Below are 15450 nucleotides of genomic sequence, written 5' to 3' on the forward strand. Positions count from 1 at the left end.
TCATCAGGGTAAAAGAGAGGGGAGACACCACGAGCGAAGGGGCGATATCACGTGAAACTGAGCCAAACAAAACGAAAGTCGTCCACCGAAAAAGAAGGCGAAACAGAATACGTCGCTGATGACTTCCACGTACACATATTTACGCACATTTAAACGCACAAGGTGTGCAAACGCCCCGTTATCACTTACCCCGAACTCTGCCACCTCTCGCATGGACAGGAGGCGGCTTACGCTATCGTTGTTTCCCCGCCTTTTTTTCGTTTCCACGCCTCTTGCTCACCCCTCAGTGGCAAGAAGTCATGCGGAGAGGGAGGGAGCACCTCCGAGAATACTCAAGGCGCGCGGCCGTCATGACCAGTGCCACTCGATTGACTATTGCGTGCCTCCTTCAGTCGCTTCGCGTTTTGTTTGGGGGAGGGGGGCAGTGAGCTCCATGGTGGTGAAGATCCCAGCAGCGCTTTAAGACGCTCGAACGTGCACGTGAAGACGACGCTTTCGCTTCCGTCGCTCACATCGGGCCTTCAGCACCGAGAACAACACTACGGTGTCCGCCATCATGTGGGATGATTATAAGGCTGCTGCTGATCTGTACCACCTACGTAATGCCGTCCGTGGTTGGGGGAGCGGTCGAACTTGCCGTGCGGGCTGCCCCCGCTGCTCCCTTGACGAGCGTCGACCTCGCAGTCTCGGGGCGCGTGGAAGTGGTTGCACTCGACCTTTCGTGCAACATTCTCCATCTTGCCCTCCATTTTCTTCGCGTACGGTGCATTCCTGATCAACGGCATAAAAGGGCGAATGACGTTCACGAGTTGCGCTGCCTGCACCGGCGCGTTTATCGTGAGCGCTGTCTGCAGAACATAATTGCCGTAGTCGTCTTGAATGAGGTGAGAGATAATCTCCGGGTTGCACATCTCCTCCATGTACATTACTTGCACTGGCCCCGAGGCACCGCGCAGCACCTTCTCCATCACGTTGGAGCTGAACTTGTTCATAGATAGCTGCACCAGGTGGGGCAAAAAAGCAAGGGCAATGGTGTCGTTTATCTTGCTGTCGTGCTCCTCCAGCACGTACTGGAGGACGTAGTTGCCAAATGGATCCTGGACAATTTGCAAACAGCAAGCCAGCACTTGATCCACAAGGGCAGCCTTTTGCCGCGGTGACGCGTGTTCGAGGCACCGCTGCAGCACGCAGCAACCCTGCTTGTTCTTAGCAATCGACACGCAGTCCGTCGCCACTGCCCTGTAGATGTACTCCTTGTCGTCAAAGTCGAAGCGCTGAAGCACTTTCTGAATCACATGGTTCCCGTGTGCATCCTTGACTAGCCGAACAACATCCTTGCAGAGCGCCTCGCTAATGATCTCCATCTCCTCGCGCGTCGAGATCGTCTCGATCATCTTCTGAACGCTAAATGTGCCATGCGGCGTGAGAGAAATCATGCAAATCTGTGGCGCTGCCACGATGGCGACCTTGTATCGCACATCATCTGGCATGATGTCAAACAGCTTTTGAATGAGAAAGTTCGCGTACTGGTCTGTCATCAGCTCCCCAACGTGCGGAATGATTTCGTTCATCATCACCTGCAACGCCTCGGGGTCGCAGTTCGTGTCCAGCCACCGCTGCAGATAGCGGCAACCGTGCTGATCCTTCGCGGTTTCGTAAACCCTGCCTCGCAGGCTGTCGGCGGTGAGGGCACCACTCTGGAAGTACTTGCTACCACTCCCTGACCAGTCGCTGTAGCCTCCGCCCACCATCATGTCCTTCGAGGCGAGCACCTCCTGCGTGATCAGCTCAGGCATCGGCATTTCATTCAACTCTGTGGCCATCATGTGGTCCATCTGTCCCGTACCCATGCCCCGCTTTCTCGCTCCAGGAGAGAGGATGCAAGTCTCACTACTGCTCATGATCTTTGGTTTACGGTCGCATTGGCCACTGTAACTGCCGTTGAAGCGATTGTTGCAGCGGCGCTGCTGCGGACTCTGAGCTGACGTGTACGGAATGCCCAGGCTGTGGAAGGAAGAGTTGGTCGGCGTGTGGCTCTGCGGCTGCCATGGGACAGTATTCGTGAGTTGATGCTTGATGGGCGAGCTCAGCTCCGCAGCAGTCAGAGGAGACGGCGTCGCAAACACCTGCGAGCTCTTGGTGTACTTTACAGTGGGCTTTGACTGCTGCACACTTTCCTCCGTGTGCACCACGTACTGCAAGATCTCCTCGAGATTATCGTACCCCTCCGTCCTGTACTCATCCTCGTGCACCGTCCAGGCCATTTCGGATCACGAGCACGCTGCCGTTTCCGCGCGAAGCGCGCTTACCCTAAGATAAAATGACAAAAAAAGACACTTAAAAAATAGATATGAACAACACGAACGCCGATAAAAAAAAAAGAGTAGAGAGGCGCAAGCGTGTCCTCCGTCGACTATCGTAAAGGTGCGGCTTGCGTCCGCATCGATGGAACAGAAGATGCGAAGGGAAGAGGGCAAACAAAACCGCAAAGCAGCAGAGAAGAAAGAAATGCGCGAGGAGGGGTGTGAGGTCTAGAAGCTGGAGCATTCACGGAGACCTAAATGATTCACAAACACATACGCATCAAAACAAGAGCCTAACTGTAGGCCGAGGTGGGGAAGTATGCTTCTTTTTCGTTGTGCGGAATCCCGCATTAAGTCGTGGACGCGTTTTTCGAGCTGCAGCCACTGAAAACTTTCAGGTACTTTTCTGCTGTGTCATTTGACGTTTCTTTTTGACCTGCAATCACCACTGCACAGGGGGGCGTTCAAACGAACGCGAGGCTTGCAAATACTATAAACAACTATACACACATACACATATTTCCAACCATGCAGGGCTCAGGAGTGGCATGCGCAAGTACTCTTTTTCTTGACAGCCGCCTCAACCAGCTTCGAAACGCGCTCATCGTCGAGCGAAACGACAGCCTGCAACTCCTGCATGGCCTTCATCTCACGTATCGCCTTGTCGGCGTCCACGCGCAGTACGCCAAGTTCTCGCATGAGGAGGTGTGGCAGAAAACTATCGTCGACGCTTTCGTACGAGTGCTCAGTGCGAAAGTAGAGAAAGTAGGCGTATGAGCACAGCGCCGTTGCAGTCGTAACAAAAAAGGCGACTGGCTCCATCACATCCCACCCGTACACCTGGAACGTCAAGTACGCCAGTACTAGCATCTGAGTGCCGCTGCCGAGTGCTGTAAACGCCCAGAACTCTCTCTCGCGGCTCACCGCCCTCTCTGCCGCCGGTAAACTTTGCCTGTGGAACGCGGAAAGAGATTCACACAACGCGTGGTACAAATTCCCGAATGTTTTGCTTGTTGCTGGTACAAGAGGGAGCCCGCTTTTCAGATGCACCGCGTCGACGACAGCCTTGACGTCGGTGTACACGTAATCATCCACTTCCACAATCATCTTCGCGCGTTTGAGAGTGTCGATGTACTTTACCGCCTCGGCGTCTGTCATCTGAAACTGTGATGGGGTCAGCTTCCCTTGTGTCAAAAGAGCGACAAACGCATCCTTCGGAAGTATTTTTTTGCCGCAGAGGTCAATCGCGCAGCGCGCAAACAAAGCCTTGCGCAGAAAGGTCTCGGTTACCATCGCGTCCAGCAGACCGTACTACATCGAAGGGAACGAGTACTGGTGGGAAGAACAATCGAGAAAGAAAAACAGAAAAAAAAGAAGAAGGATTCATCAAGTGATCGAGGAGCTCGACAGAGGACTGTGAATGAGAGGTGAGCGCGAAAACCTGCTTGGTGCCAGCACACGCAGGAAGTGAACGAATTTCAAATGCGTAAACACAGAGCATTCGAACCTTCGCAAGACAAAGCAGTCTTGTCACGAAGCAGGCTTTTCTCCTTTTCTTCGTGGCACATGCGAAAACACAATTTAAGTGTCAGGCAAAGGACACAAGTAGACGGTGATTGTGGCGGCTTGACAACAAACAACGCTTGAAATAGAAGACACTTTCCACAGCACAACCCTTTGTTGCACGACGCCGAAGTCTATATACTTTCCGCTATGCAACACTATATGCATGACCATACTAAATCTGGTCCAGGTAATCCCGCAGCTGATCGACGCTCAGGACTTCGAAACGGTTTCCTACAACACGGCCGACCTGAGTGTTTTCTGACGTCATCTGGCCATCAAAGCCCTCCTTTAGCGTCAACAATGCGGTGTGCACAGCATCCTCCAGCTCCATGTCCACAGTGTAACGCTTTTCTAGAAATGCCTTCGCGTCCGGACTTCCGGTGCCGATCGCCGTCGCCTTCCACGCCCAGAACGTGCCGCTAGGGTCCACCTGATACAAATGGTAGCCGTTAGCATCCACCCCAGCGACCAGAAGAGAACATCCAAAGGGACGGACGCCACCAGACTGCGTGAATTCCTGATAGAGAGCGCTGATCTTCCGCACCAGCTGGCTGATCGGAATGGGCTCGTTGTACATCAGCCTGTACTGCTGGCAGTTCTTCCGAGCTGAGTCGATAAGAACACGGCAGTCTGGGCCCATGCCGCTGTAGGTGCAGCCAACGTGCTCATCCAAGATGAAGACCTTCTGGATTGATGAGGCATCCACGAGGGTAGATGGAGCCTTCTTCTTCGCAGCAATGACGACCCCATCGGTGGCCTTCACCCCCAGCGCAGTCGTCCCTTTTCCGGCAGCTGTCGTCGCATACTCAATCTGGACCAGCTTTCCTGAAGGGCTAAACGTTGTCAGACCATAAAATGCCTCAGACATTTTCAGTTACGACACTGTTTTTGTTTTTTTTTTCAAGTATCGATGTATCCGCCTTTGTGTAGCGAGAAAGTACGGTTTACTTGACAAGCTGTGTATGCTAGAGAAGCGAGTGCACGGGAAGTAAAAGAATGGCTTCTGCGACACAGAAAGAGAATCCGGCTAGATAAAACAGAAAGCATTTTTTTGCTCGCCGTGTTGCGTTCGGATGGCGTCATGATTGTTGTTTTACGGCAATTCAGAGTGTGAAAGCACAAGTAGGAAAGCCAGAGCAAGCAAGAAAGTAAAAATATTGAGAGGCAGAAACACGCGCTTGCCACGTGTGGTTCATTCCCATGGGTAGTAAACCGGAATTCGAGAATCCAGTTTTATTTCTGCTGCTACAGAGAGGATTGAGATGCGTCATGTGCAGATTTAAGTGCTGTACTAACTTCGAACAGAAACAGTTTCGCTCACTGAGAAAGGTTGTGGCTCTCTTCCCCTTGATATGCAATAAACACTTCGGATCAAGTTCCCTTTTTTTTCGCTTGACTCGAACACCAAGAAAACGGCAAAAATCAAAGAAATCCCTTCGACTAATCATCGAGAAAAGGAAAGCCACTCTTTCTCGATGCGTTAAAGAAAAACCTCCTACGTTGATTTTGATAATCTTTCAGTCCGCAGACAGAAAAAAGCTAAAGAGACAGATCGATTCGCAGTCGACTCCTTCTAGTTGAAGACAGAAACGCACTATGCATCATAAAAGCTCCATGGTTAGTGCTTACTCGGACACAGGTTTCTTGCCCAGCACGAACATGTCGTGAAGGATCGGCGCCCTCTCGCGCCAGTCTGCCGCATCGACATCGTACAGCGGCTCAAAGTCGCGGTCTAGCCAGTATTCATACGCACCCTTGCGGTTTTTCTTCACCGGCTGGTAAAGCGGCTCGAACTCCTTCCACGGCTTCACGCCGTAGAGAACAGTGTGGTCAAAGTGGCCGAGAGCACGCTTCTCCTCCCACTTCTCCAGCCACGTCTCGTGCATCATGCGCTCGACATACCAACGCATCTTCTTGCACATGGAGTGCTCCTCACCCCAGTTGCCGATGCAATGCAGCCACTGGTAGTAGGCCAGAATCCCGTTCTTCTGCTTGTTGGTTGTCCCACAGAAGCGCGGGTCGTTGAAATCGCTGAAGTGAGGCATTGCTGGCAAGTCCTCACGCTGCACCCTGTACTTCTTATGGTCCTCGTGTGGCATTTTTGGTGGCCGTGGTCGATGACTGTTTTACACAGATAAAACCAACTAGTAATGCGCTTTCATATCAGAAAGAAACGAGAATAGGTGGAGCGAATGTAAGGGCGTCATTGTTGTTTCGGACAAAAACGTAAAAGGGAGATCCAGGGAGCAGTATCACATGTGAACTCAGAAGGCTACATATGCATAAGGGAAGCTGCTGTACGCATGTCCTCTCATATAAAAATCTTCCATAGAAGCAAAGAGAGGAGGAACACGTACATTGACCACATATGCGCAGCACACACTCTTTCTGTGTGCGCTGAAGGTCATACCCCCAGAAGGGTGCGGCATAAATGGAGAGTGAAAAAATACGTGCGCACGGATTTTTTTTCTGCGTGAAAGGAAAGGAAACGAAAAGTTCAATAACACTTCGTAGTCACCTACTGATTAGCGATCTTGCGCAGCTTCGCGTTCCCGTTCGCCAGGCGCACGTCAAGCTCCATAGCCTTGCGAACAATAGCTTTGCGCTTGCGGGCACCAACAGTGTGAGAGATGACGCCAGCGTACTTGCGGTTCTGCATCACGAGCATGTACAGGTCCTCCACGTTGTTGATGGGAAAGTTGCGAAAGCCGGACGGGGTGATGTACTTGGTGGCGCGGTCGCTACCGTAACCCTTGTTCGGCATCGCCTTCTGGCCCTTGTAGCGGCGGCGGACCGGGGAGTCCTCACCACGCGGCTTGCGCCAGCTCGAGCTCAGCTGCGGAAAGAGCTCATAGCGATGGCGGGTGAAGCGCTTCGTGCGCTTCTTCACAATAGCCTTCGACACAGTCGGCTTGACCATCTTTTAGTGCTATACTACCGCAGTGGCTCAAAGAGAGAGGTCAAGCTCGAAAAAAAAGTGTAGGCGAGATGCAAGAGACAAATGAGCATATAGATTCGCAGTCCGACAGACGAGCAGGCAGCCTCACATAAAGTATATACGCGAAACATGCAAAGATCGCAGGCACGCTTTAAGCCAGCTGTGATTGCGCAGCGAGAAAGAAAGAGACTTCAACGAGAGTCTCTTGTTGCGTTCTAGAGGAACAGTTAGCAATGGTTGTCCGGAACCAATGAAAGTCCTACTCAAATGCTTTTTAGGGTGCTTTGAGCAGATCTACGAAGAGGCGATTTTTTTTTTGGCGCGAAGCTAACAACTGAGGATGGGAGAACAGCAGTCCAACGATCCTTCAACATATGTGAGCACACTCAACCAAGAGCAAGGGCACAACGAGTCAGCGATTGCCTCTCAACTTCTTTTTCTCGCAGTCTTTTTTGCCTTCTTGGCATACGGCTTCCGACACTTGGTGTCGAATTGAAGACGACTGGCAGCGGCAAAAAACGCGACTCTATCAACTGCCGTTGTAATCACAATGTGGCCTTTGCTACATTGAATGTAGAACACTGGTGCGTCGCCATCTGGGTATGCACTGCTGTTCGGGCAATGACTAACAAGTCGAGCATCCCAACCCAGAGGGGTGAGAGAAGAGGAAACTCTCCATTTGTAGGTGAGGCATAATTGACCGTAACGTGTGTTGCATCGCTGACATATTTCGATGTCACCAATGTTTAAAACTTTTTCCTGCTGCCGGCAAAAGAAGCAAAGCTGTTTTGGCAACTCCATTCTGCGACTGAGTCGAAGCTAAAACTACAAAGAGATGCAGGGATGAGAAAGGCGAAAGGTTTATTGGCTCTAGGGATCAATGTCTTCGGAAGGGGCACCACCAATAGCTAGTATGACGCGCGCGTGACCACATCGTGGCTTTCGCAAGGATAAATTCGCAGCATCTGGAGCATGCGCACGAGCTTCCTCCCGATTTCTTGAGGTTCTGTGCGAAGTACTTCAGGAGGACGGCAAACATCTTGGTTGGTCATGTGAGACGCAGAAATGGAATAAGTAAGTCTCGCAATGAGTCCACATGAGGGCCGCAGCTCATTACAGTGAGTTGCAAACTGGCACCTCTTCCAAAGTAATGAGCAGAGGATGGGGAGGGGGGGGGGAAGAACTGGTCATAACCTCATGCGTGGCAGTCGGACTCCTTTCCAGTTGTGTCACAGCAAAGTCCAGAGGAGGGGGCAGGAACGCCTACAATCAGGTAATCTTTCCTCTGTGCATCTCGTTCCTCGCAGTTCTTGAGTCACTTAACAATCAAAGCCTTCGATCTCGATTTCCCAGCATGCGGTGAGACGAGGCGCCTCGGCTGTGCAAGTACAGAAACTCGAGACCCAGTGTCAAGCTCCTTTTTTCAACCTTCATGGCACCATCTCGACCTCCTGCTTACATGCGCACAATCTTCTTTCTCTCCGCTACATACCTGCGGTGGCAACTCAGAGAAAAGCGGCTTCGTCGCTCCCTTGGTGGGTGTCAAGGACAAACAGTAATTCTTTTCCAACGTAGCAATCGACCATGTCCACGTCGAAGGAGGCCGCGGATCAGAGTCGAAAGTTCGGCTTTAAAGAATCGCGTGAGCAGTACCAGCAGCGGAAGAGGCAAGAAAAGCAATTAAAATGGACGGAACGGTTATCGAAAGAGGACCTCGGAAAACTGCGAATCGAGTTGGACTCCCTTAAGAGAGCCCGTTTTTTGGCACCTCAGCAAAACGAACGCAAGTGCCTTGTCCATCGCATGATTCGAGACCTCGAGGCAGCGGAAAACAAGGAGCCAAAGGAGGAGACACCTGTTGTAGCCACTATGCCGTCGGCCCTAGACTCAGATTCGGATGACGATATTTTTTCTGGGAAGGGCACGCTCACAAATGATGAGCACAAGCGTCTTTTTATTCCGCGCTCGGTCCGTAAGAAGCCAGAGGAGAAAAAATGTGAGAAAACTGCTCAGCAGCTTGCCGGCGAGGCGGAAAGAGAGCTCCTTGCTGCGGTGCACGACGATGACGATCTCGATTCATTTCTCGACTCTCTTCGATGATCATGTGAAACCTTCTGCTGCCCTGTTCCAGCAAAACAGTGCTCACTAGGAGCCTCACGAAGAAAAAATTCTCGTAGCTGTTATTAAGCGCGTCCAAGTTCCCTACAGGGGACAATAGACTCGTGAGTTTGCTTTTTTTTGGGTGGAGGTGTATTATTCTCAGCGGACAACGGATTGCTTGCAGCGAAGTGTAAGCTCACTAGATCCAAATACAAGGGGGGAAAGCAAACTTTTGAAAGTGTGCCTTTTGCTATTGGCCTCGGTTCTACCTGGAAAATAGCTACCAAGGCAACTTACCTCTCTTGACACTGCTTGGGCGCTTGGTAATTTTGGCTTCAGTGAGAGTCTGTTCTACTCGTAGCGTGCGTCTTCGGTTTTCCACGGGCTGTCGCATATGCGAAGTTTCTCTCCTTTTTTCTAACAGTATAACAGCAAGCCACTTTTTGTTCGTTTGCGTTGCTATCATTCTCTCCTGTTCATCTTATCTTCCCCTCTCAATTCTTCTCTTTATGGATCTTAACATGCGTCTCTTGACACGCATTTTTACATATCGCCGTAATCACGCTGAGCAAGGCACTATCATGAGCAGTAAGATCGCGGAGCTGTCGGGCAGAATACTGTCGCAGCAGCAATACTCACAAATTTTAGAGCAGCGCAGGTGGCTGCAAGGGTTGCTCAAAGAGGTTTCTCTTGATATGGGTGCGAAGGAGAAGGAGAAAAGCGCTTCTCCCGTTGTATTGCCATATGGCTCTATTGTGTCTGGCACCTCATTCAAAGACGGCGACGCGGATTACATCGTTTCTTTCCCGATTGTCTCTGAAAGCACGCGACAAAGCGGCGCATGCGTCATTGACCGTGAACGCCAGGAAAAGTTCCTTTCCGACATATTCTCTCACATTCGCAAACGCAACAGCGACGTCGAGTTGCACCCGCAGCGAATTTTTCGTGCGAGAGTGCCAATAGTGCAGTACGTGCGTAAGAGTGGCCAGGAAAGCGCCAGATTCGATCTTTCTCTCTCGTTGGACGGGCTGAAGAACTCCCTACTATTGAGGCAGTACATGGCAGGTGATCCTCGACTTCGGTTGGGAGTGTTGGGCGCCAAACAGTGGGGACGCGAGCAGCAAATACTGAACGCGCGGCGAGGCTGGATCTCACCGTACGCCCTGTCCATCATGTACATTCATTATATGAAGGAGACAGGCCGTACAGCTCTCTCTTTCGACGAGGAGGCCGTTAGTCAACGAGTGAATGCGATCGTATCCACTGCAGCGGAGTCCGAAGGCGATATCAGCCATGTTGATGAGTTGGCCTCCATCTTGCCTCTGCAGGAAGCCGATATGTTACTTGTGGAAAAGGATGTGTTTGATTTCTTCGCTTTTTACGGTACTCCTGGTGGATTTGACTTCGACGCTTCTGTAGTCGATATCCGCTCGCGAGAACGCTTCTCGAGCAAAGACCAATGGTGTCAGCTCCTAGATCAACTTGACGAGAGGGAGCGCTGGAACCTTCTGGGCCACGAAGTGATCCTTCTCCGAGATCCGTTTGAACCTCATAGCCTAGGCCGAAGCGTTGATTTCTTTCGAGGAGAAGAGATCAGAGAGAGGTTCCGCTCCGCTGCTGTGAGGAAAGAGCCACTTTCGCTTTTCGCGTTTCTGTAAGTCCTACTGCTAAGCTAGTACAAGACTCACGACTCTAGCGGCAGCTGCGCTTGTGCACCCACGACTGCTGTTCTGATGCACAAGCGCGTGGTAAAAATCGTGTTATTTCAACGGAAGAGCTGTGGGGATCAATGTGTCCGTGTCATCTCAGGAAAGATCGCGAAAGAGGGAAAGATGGAATATGCGGGCATATTTATCGCACTGGATAGTTTCCGGCTAGCGCTTGAACGATGCTTTTCAGCCCTTTTTTCCGTGTGTCGTGCGTGTTACAAAGCAGTCGACAGAAATGCTAAGCTGTGGCAGTTGACCTCTCAGTACCACCTTAGTGTTTGTGACGCCTTTTGGGGAACAAAAGAAGTCCTGCATTCGAGGTGACATTGACTCAATGAGCCTGTCCTGTCGCCATTGAATTACAATTTATGTTTCTCTTTTCCCTTTCTCTTTTTCCCCCGGAACACCTCTCTGCATGCTTAACGTTTCTACGCGAACCAAACAAAATGACGAGATGAGGTGTTCCCCCCTTTTTATTCCCCGCATTCTCGACGACGTAGTTGTGGGCTCTTCTCGTTTGCTACAATGTCACCAGTGCTGGTTCCTACGGCATGTGAGGACTGGTCTCTGAATATCGATGATGAGTCCGCAAAGCGATTTTGGTGGAACAACACATACAGTATTACACTTTGGGAAGAGACGCTGAATATTGAACAGCAAGCGGAGAAAATCACAGATGGTGATGTATGGTCCAAGTTTATTGACCTTCAGTTGCGATGCGCTTTCAAAATATGCTCTATTTGCCATTCACCAGAAGGCAACGCTGACATGAAAATCTGTTGCTACTGCGGTAATACTGTTCACGAAAATTGCTCGGAACCTGCAGCGCCGGAGCAGATCATGTGGAAACCTGCGAATCTTGCATACGTGGAGCACATGCGTGCCTGCTTCCAGTGCCAGGCAGTCAATTACAAAGAACCGTTGGCTCCCCAGTCGCCAAGCGAGTGGGACAATGCTCGTCGTGCTGCGAAGAGAGCACTAACAATATCCGACGAGTATCCGCCGGCTACCGTTGAGCGGATTCAAAAGCTCTTGCAGCGAGCGGAGACCACTTCTAATGACGCAGTTCTTCTCAGCGAGCTGAAATCTCTTGTGCAAAGTTATTTTCAGTCCCCGCAGTCGCTCCAGTTCTTGCGCAAAGAGCGGGTTGCCTCAAAAGGTGGTGGAATAGGTGTGGTAGCGGCCCGGAAAATACCTGCTTTCTCCATTATCGGTGTTTACCCCGGATACTTGGATTTCATGAGTGGTGAGCAAGCCAAGTGTGGTCGCCCTGTACCAAAATATGCTTTGATGGAGTACAACTGCGCCAACTACTTTAATGAGGTGTTTGTAGAACTGCAAACTACTTTCACACCCTTTATCAATGAACCAAATGTCGACGAAAAAAGCAACTGCGCCTGGATCCAGGAGCCGCACCGCAAAAACGGACGATTGAGTGTCATCTGCGTTCGGGATATTCAAGAGGGTGAGGAGCTTACGATTGGATACGGTCCCATTTATCCTCGCACGTATCCGTATTGCTATGATGCGTATGCCTGCCACCAGATTGAGGGCCATACCACGCATCCGTGCTATTCATTGTGGCACTGGCCTACCCTGCAGGAAGCAGACGCGCGATTTGTGTGCCACATTGGCTACATTGAGAGAGACGATTGCTATGTTCTTTGGAAAAACGAGACATGACGATGTCCCCGCTCACTCCAAACACAACACACACAAAAAACAACCATGTCCAAAAACGAGAAAGATACACTAGGCGTAGAAGGTACACAAAGATAGCAGGAGAAAACCAACGTCGCCCCTCTTTTTGTTTGGTTCATTGGAAAATGAGGACCCTTCGTCTCGGCGAGCTCCGCATCACGCTTAGCGTGTTCACGTCATGCCACTACAGGGCGACCCTCTTGGTGGTTTTCTCTGCAAGAGAATGAGGGGAAGAAGCGTGCACTTCGACGGTTTTTCTTCCCCCACTACTCCATGGGCCCTGATGATGCAAGACACCTCAGCGTGTTATCTCAGGGTCCAGTACCCCCACTCTGCGTGTGGGAGGGAGCCCAGCAGCCCCTATATTCTGCCAATGCAGAGCCACTTCTGGTGATGACAGGGTCAAGCGCCTACGACGTGGGGAAGCCAGAGCGGTTCATCGCTGCTGATGCTGGAGGTCATGTCATGGATGGCGTTGCATCGGAGAGACCTGCCACAGTGAATACGTGTGTGCCACCCATGTGATGGGCGAAATGCCAACGTGACTTGGACGCGTCTCACCCGGCCCTCAGGCTGTCTACTGGTGGGGGAGCCTGAGGGGTGACCCCGAGGGGGACGCACGAACTGGCGACTGGCATGATTGGAGCGGCTGTGAGGCGACCTGCAGAGCGGGCGGTCGGTGGAGCTTGAGGTAGAGGCCATGTTCATGTGAGTTTGCTTTGGACTAATGCGTGTCTACGGCTGCTTCGCACTACGCGATGCGCCTGTGACACTCCGGATAGAGTGTCGTTTCACTGATGCTGTGCGGCAGTGAATGGACACGCCGACTGAAGAAAAAGCTATCCCATATGCCTTGCTTTACTTTGCACATCGATCTTCTTGTCCTCTTGTTGTTTGCTATATATTTTTGTGTGCGTACGTCGCCTTTGCATGGGCGTCTCGCGCATGTCACCACACAATTACCTTTCATACTCTGTCCCTTGATTTGCCTTCAGTTTGTGCTGCTCTTTTCGTGTGAAAGTTGCACCACTGGTCTTTTACAGGCTTGACAATGGGCAAGAAGAAAGTTGGAGAGATTCAGCGCAGCGAGGATTTCTGCATTCCTGCTGGGGATAGGGATGCGAACAGCGCGCTCCCCGCTGAGGAGTGGCCCCTGCTGCTGAAGAACTATGACAAGATGAACGTCCGCTCTACCCATTTCACGCTACTAGAGTGCGGCTGGTCACCACTACGCCGCCCCTTAGCCGAGTACATCAAGTACGGCATGATCAACATGGATAAGCCCTCCAACCCTAGCTCTCACGAGGTTGTCTCCTGGATCAAGCGCATTTTGAAGTGCGACAAGACTGGCCACGCCGGTACACTCGATCCCAAAGTGACTGGTGCGTTAATTATCTGCACCGACCGTGCCACGCGCTTGGTGAAGTCCCAACAAAACGCAGGTAAGACGTACATTGGTGTACTGCGCCTTCACGATACGGTGAGCCAGAAGAAGGTGGATGCGGCTCTCCAGCGGCTTACGGGTCCGTGTTTCCAGCGTCCTCCTCTGATCGCGGCAGTAAAACGCCAGCTCCGCATTCGCAACATCTACTCTAACCAACTGATCGAGTATGACAAGCACCGGCACCTGGCCGTGTTCGAGACGCACTGCGAGGCCGGTACCTACATTCGTACCCTTTGCGTGCATGTCGGCCTCATCCTCGGCGCTGGTGGCCACATGGAAGAGCTGCGCCGCATCCGCACCGGTGTCATCACCGAGAACGATCACCTGTCCACCATGCACGATGTCATGGATGCTCAGTGGCTCTACGAGAACGAGAAGGATGACACATATCTGCGCCGCGTCATCCTGCCATGCGAGTACCTCTTGTCGAACCACAAGCGCATCGTCGTGAAGGACTCCGCCGTCAACGCCGTGTGCTATGGTGCGAAGCTGATGATTCCTGGTCTCGCGCGCTTTGACAACGGCATTGAGCGCGATGACGTTGTGGTGCTGATGACCACGAAAGGTGAGGCCATTGCTCTTGCGTATGCGGAGATGACCACGTCTCAAATGGCTTCCGTTGACCACGGCATCGTCGCGCGAAGCAAGCGCGTGATCATGGACCGTGACACATACCCGCGCCGCTGGGGTCTCGGCCCGATCGCTGTGAAGAAGCGTTCGATGATGAAGGACGGCCTCTTGGACAAGTACGGTCGCCCACAGTCGAACACCCCGTCGGACTGGTTCTACGTCGACTACGGAGGCGTGAAAACAAACGCAGAAGGTGTCCAATACGGTCAGGCTCCGTCCAAGGTGGGCGGTGTAAAGCGCCAGCGCGTGCCGGACTCTGATGATGATTAGTGTGCGTGTTGGTTTTTCTCCGCGTTCACTGTCCTCTGCCTTTTCCACCCCTCGATGATGCGTGGTGAGATGAGGTGTGTGTGTGTGTGTGTGTGCATGTGGAGGCGGGGGAGAAGAAAAGCAAGGGATGATGATGTGGCTACTTTTGCAAGCACTCGAAGAAAGGCGGCGAGTGAAAAGGGTTTTCTGCTTGCCGAACGTTGATTTGTGCAGGAGTGTGCACTTGTTTGTGTGTGCACGTCTGTGCATGCTTGTGGTGTCTTCGGATTTTGTTCTCTGTGGTGCGCAGGTTAATTGAGGCTAATTCTAAACCGCTCTCTGTTTGAGTGTGTGCGTATGCGTATGCGTGTTCCTGCGCATTTTTTTTTCTCTCGAGGCGCCGATCGTACTTTTCCTCCTCTCCCTCGTCGTTAAACAGGCTAAACCACCGGAAAAAATGAGACGCTCTCGGGATCAATGAGGGCTTTCGGTTTATGTGTGCATGTCGTCGCTTAAGATGCACCGAAACACGCGCTCTTCACCACGCATTCTCCCACCCGGGTAACGTACATTTAGGTGATCGTCTCAGGAGTCCATGTAATGCAAGCACTGCCTTGTCCTCCTCGCAAAACGCTGAGAAAAAAACTGCAGTGGGGCTGTGGGCGTTGCGAAATGAAGTGCGTGAGCGTGGTTGGGGGCAAGTGTGCGTGTGTGTGTGTGCCGTGCGACGGTGCAGTCTCTTCGCCACCCCTTCTGTTCCCCCTCACCGTCGTCGAAGTCGATGAATGTCTTGCACACACAAACGAATGC

General features: G+C 51.8%; 9 protein-coding genes across 9 annotated transcripts; 4 read left to right on the plus strand and 5 right to left on the minus strand.

Annotated features, from left to right (window-relative positions):
* Positions 1-554: 554 nt before the first annotated feature.
* On the minus strand, positions 555-2264 carry PUF3 (putative pumillio protein 3; the record flags this gene model as incomplete). Its single annotated transcript, XM_001683081.1, has 1 exon — positions 555-2264. The coding sequence occupies one exon, from the start codon at positions 2262-2264 to the stop codon at positions 555-557; it is 1710 nt and encodes a 569-aa protein (XP_001683133.1).
* Positions 2265-2840: 576 nt separating this feature from the next.
* Positions 2841-3596, minus strand: LMJF_21_1690 (conserved hypothetical protein; the record flags this gene model as incomplete). Its single annotated transcript, XM_001683082.1, has 1 exon — positions 2841-3596. One exon carries the CDS (start codon positions 3594-3596, stop codon positions 2841-2843), a length of 756 nt encoding a protein of 251 aa, XP_001683134.1.
* A 445-nt stretch (positions 3597-4041) lies between these two features.
* LMJF_21_1700 (putative proteasome alpha 2 subunit) lies at positions 4042-4737 on the minus strand (the record flags this gene model as incomplete). Its single annotated transcript, XM_001683083.1, has 1 exon — positions 4042-4737. One exon carries the CDS (start codon positions 4735-4737, stop codon positions 4042-4044), a length of 696 nt encoding a protein of 231 aa, XP_001683135.1.
* A 757-nt stretch (positions 4738-5494) lies between these two features.
* Positions 5495-5968, minus strand: COX6 (putative cytochrome c oxidase subunit VI; the record flags this gene model as incomplete). The annotated part of the gene is made up of 1 exon (XM_001683084.1): positions 5495-5968. One exon carries the CDS (start codon positions 5966-5968, stop codon positions 5495-5497), a length of 474 nt encoding a protein of 157 aa, XP_001683136.1.
* A 419-nt stretch (positions 5969-6387) lies between these two features.
* RPL32 (60S ribosomal protein L32) lies at positions 6388-6789 on the minus strand (the record flags this gene model as incomplete). Its single annotated transcript, XM_001683085.1, has 1 exon — positions 6388-6789. The coding sequence occupies one exon, from the start codon at positions 6787-6789 to the stop codon at positions 6388-6390; it is 402 nt and encodes a 133-aa protein (XP_001683137.1).
* A 1602-nt stretch (positions 6790-8391) lies between these two features.
* Positions 8392-8907, plus strand: LMJF_21_1730 (conserved hypothetical protein; the record flags this gene model as incomplete). Its single annotated transcript, XM_001683086.1, has 1 exon — positions 8392-8907. One exon carries the CDS (start codon positions 8392-8394, stop codon positions 8905-8907), a length of 516 nt encoding a protein of 171 aa, XP_001683138.1.
* A 509-nt stretch (positions 8908-9416) lies between these two features.
* LMJF_21_1740 (putative RNA polymerase II) lies at positions 9417-10565 on the plus strand (the record flags this gene model as incomplete). The annotated part of the gene is made up of 1 exon (XM_001683087.1): positions 9417-10565. The coding sequence occupies one exon, from the start codon at positions 9417-9419 to the stop codon at positions 10563-10565; it is 1149 nt and encodes a 382-aa protein (XP_001683139.1).
* Positions 10566-11141: 576 nt separating this feature from the next.
* Positions 11142-12299, plus strand: LMJF_21_1750 (conserved hypothetical protein; the record flags this gene model as incomplete). The annotated part of the gene is made up of 1 exon (XM_001683088.1): positions 11142-12299. The coding sequence occupies one exon, from the start codon at positions 11142-11144 to the stop codon at positions 12297-12299; it is 1158 nt and encodes a 385-aa protein (XP_001683140.1).
* A 1069-nt stretch (positions 12300-13368) lies between these two features.
* LMJF_21_1760 (putative centromere/microtubule binding protein cbf5) lies at positions 13369-14661 on the plus strand (the record flags this gene model as incomplete). Its single annotated transcript, XM_001683089.1, has 1 exon — positions 13369-14661. The coding sequence occupies one exon, from the start codon at positions 13369-13371 to the stop codon at positions 14659-14661; it is 1293 nt and encodes a 430-aa protein (XP_001683141.1).
* Positions 14662-15450: the final 789 nt, after the last annotated feature.

The sequence above is a fragment of the Leishmania major genome, chromosome 21 (genome assembly GCF_000002725.2).
Source record: "Leishmania major strain Friedlin complete genome, chromosome 21".
NCBI lineage: Eukaryota > Euglenozoa > Kinetoplastea > Trypanosomatida > Trypanosomatidae > Leishmania > Leishmania major.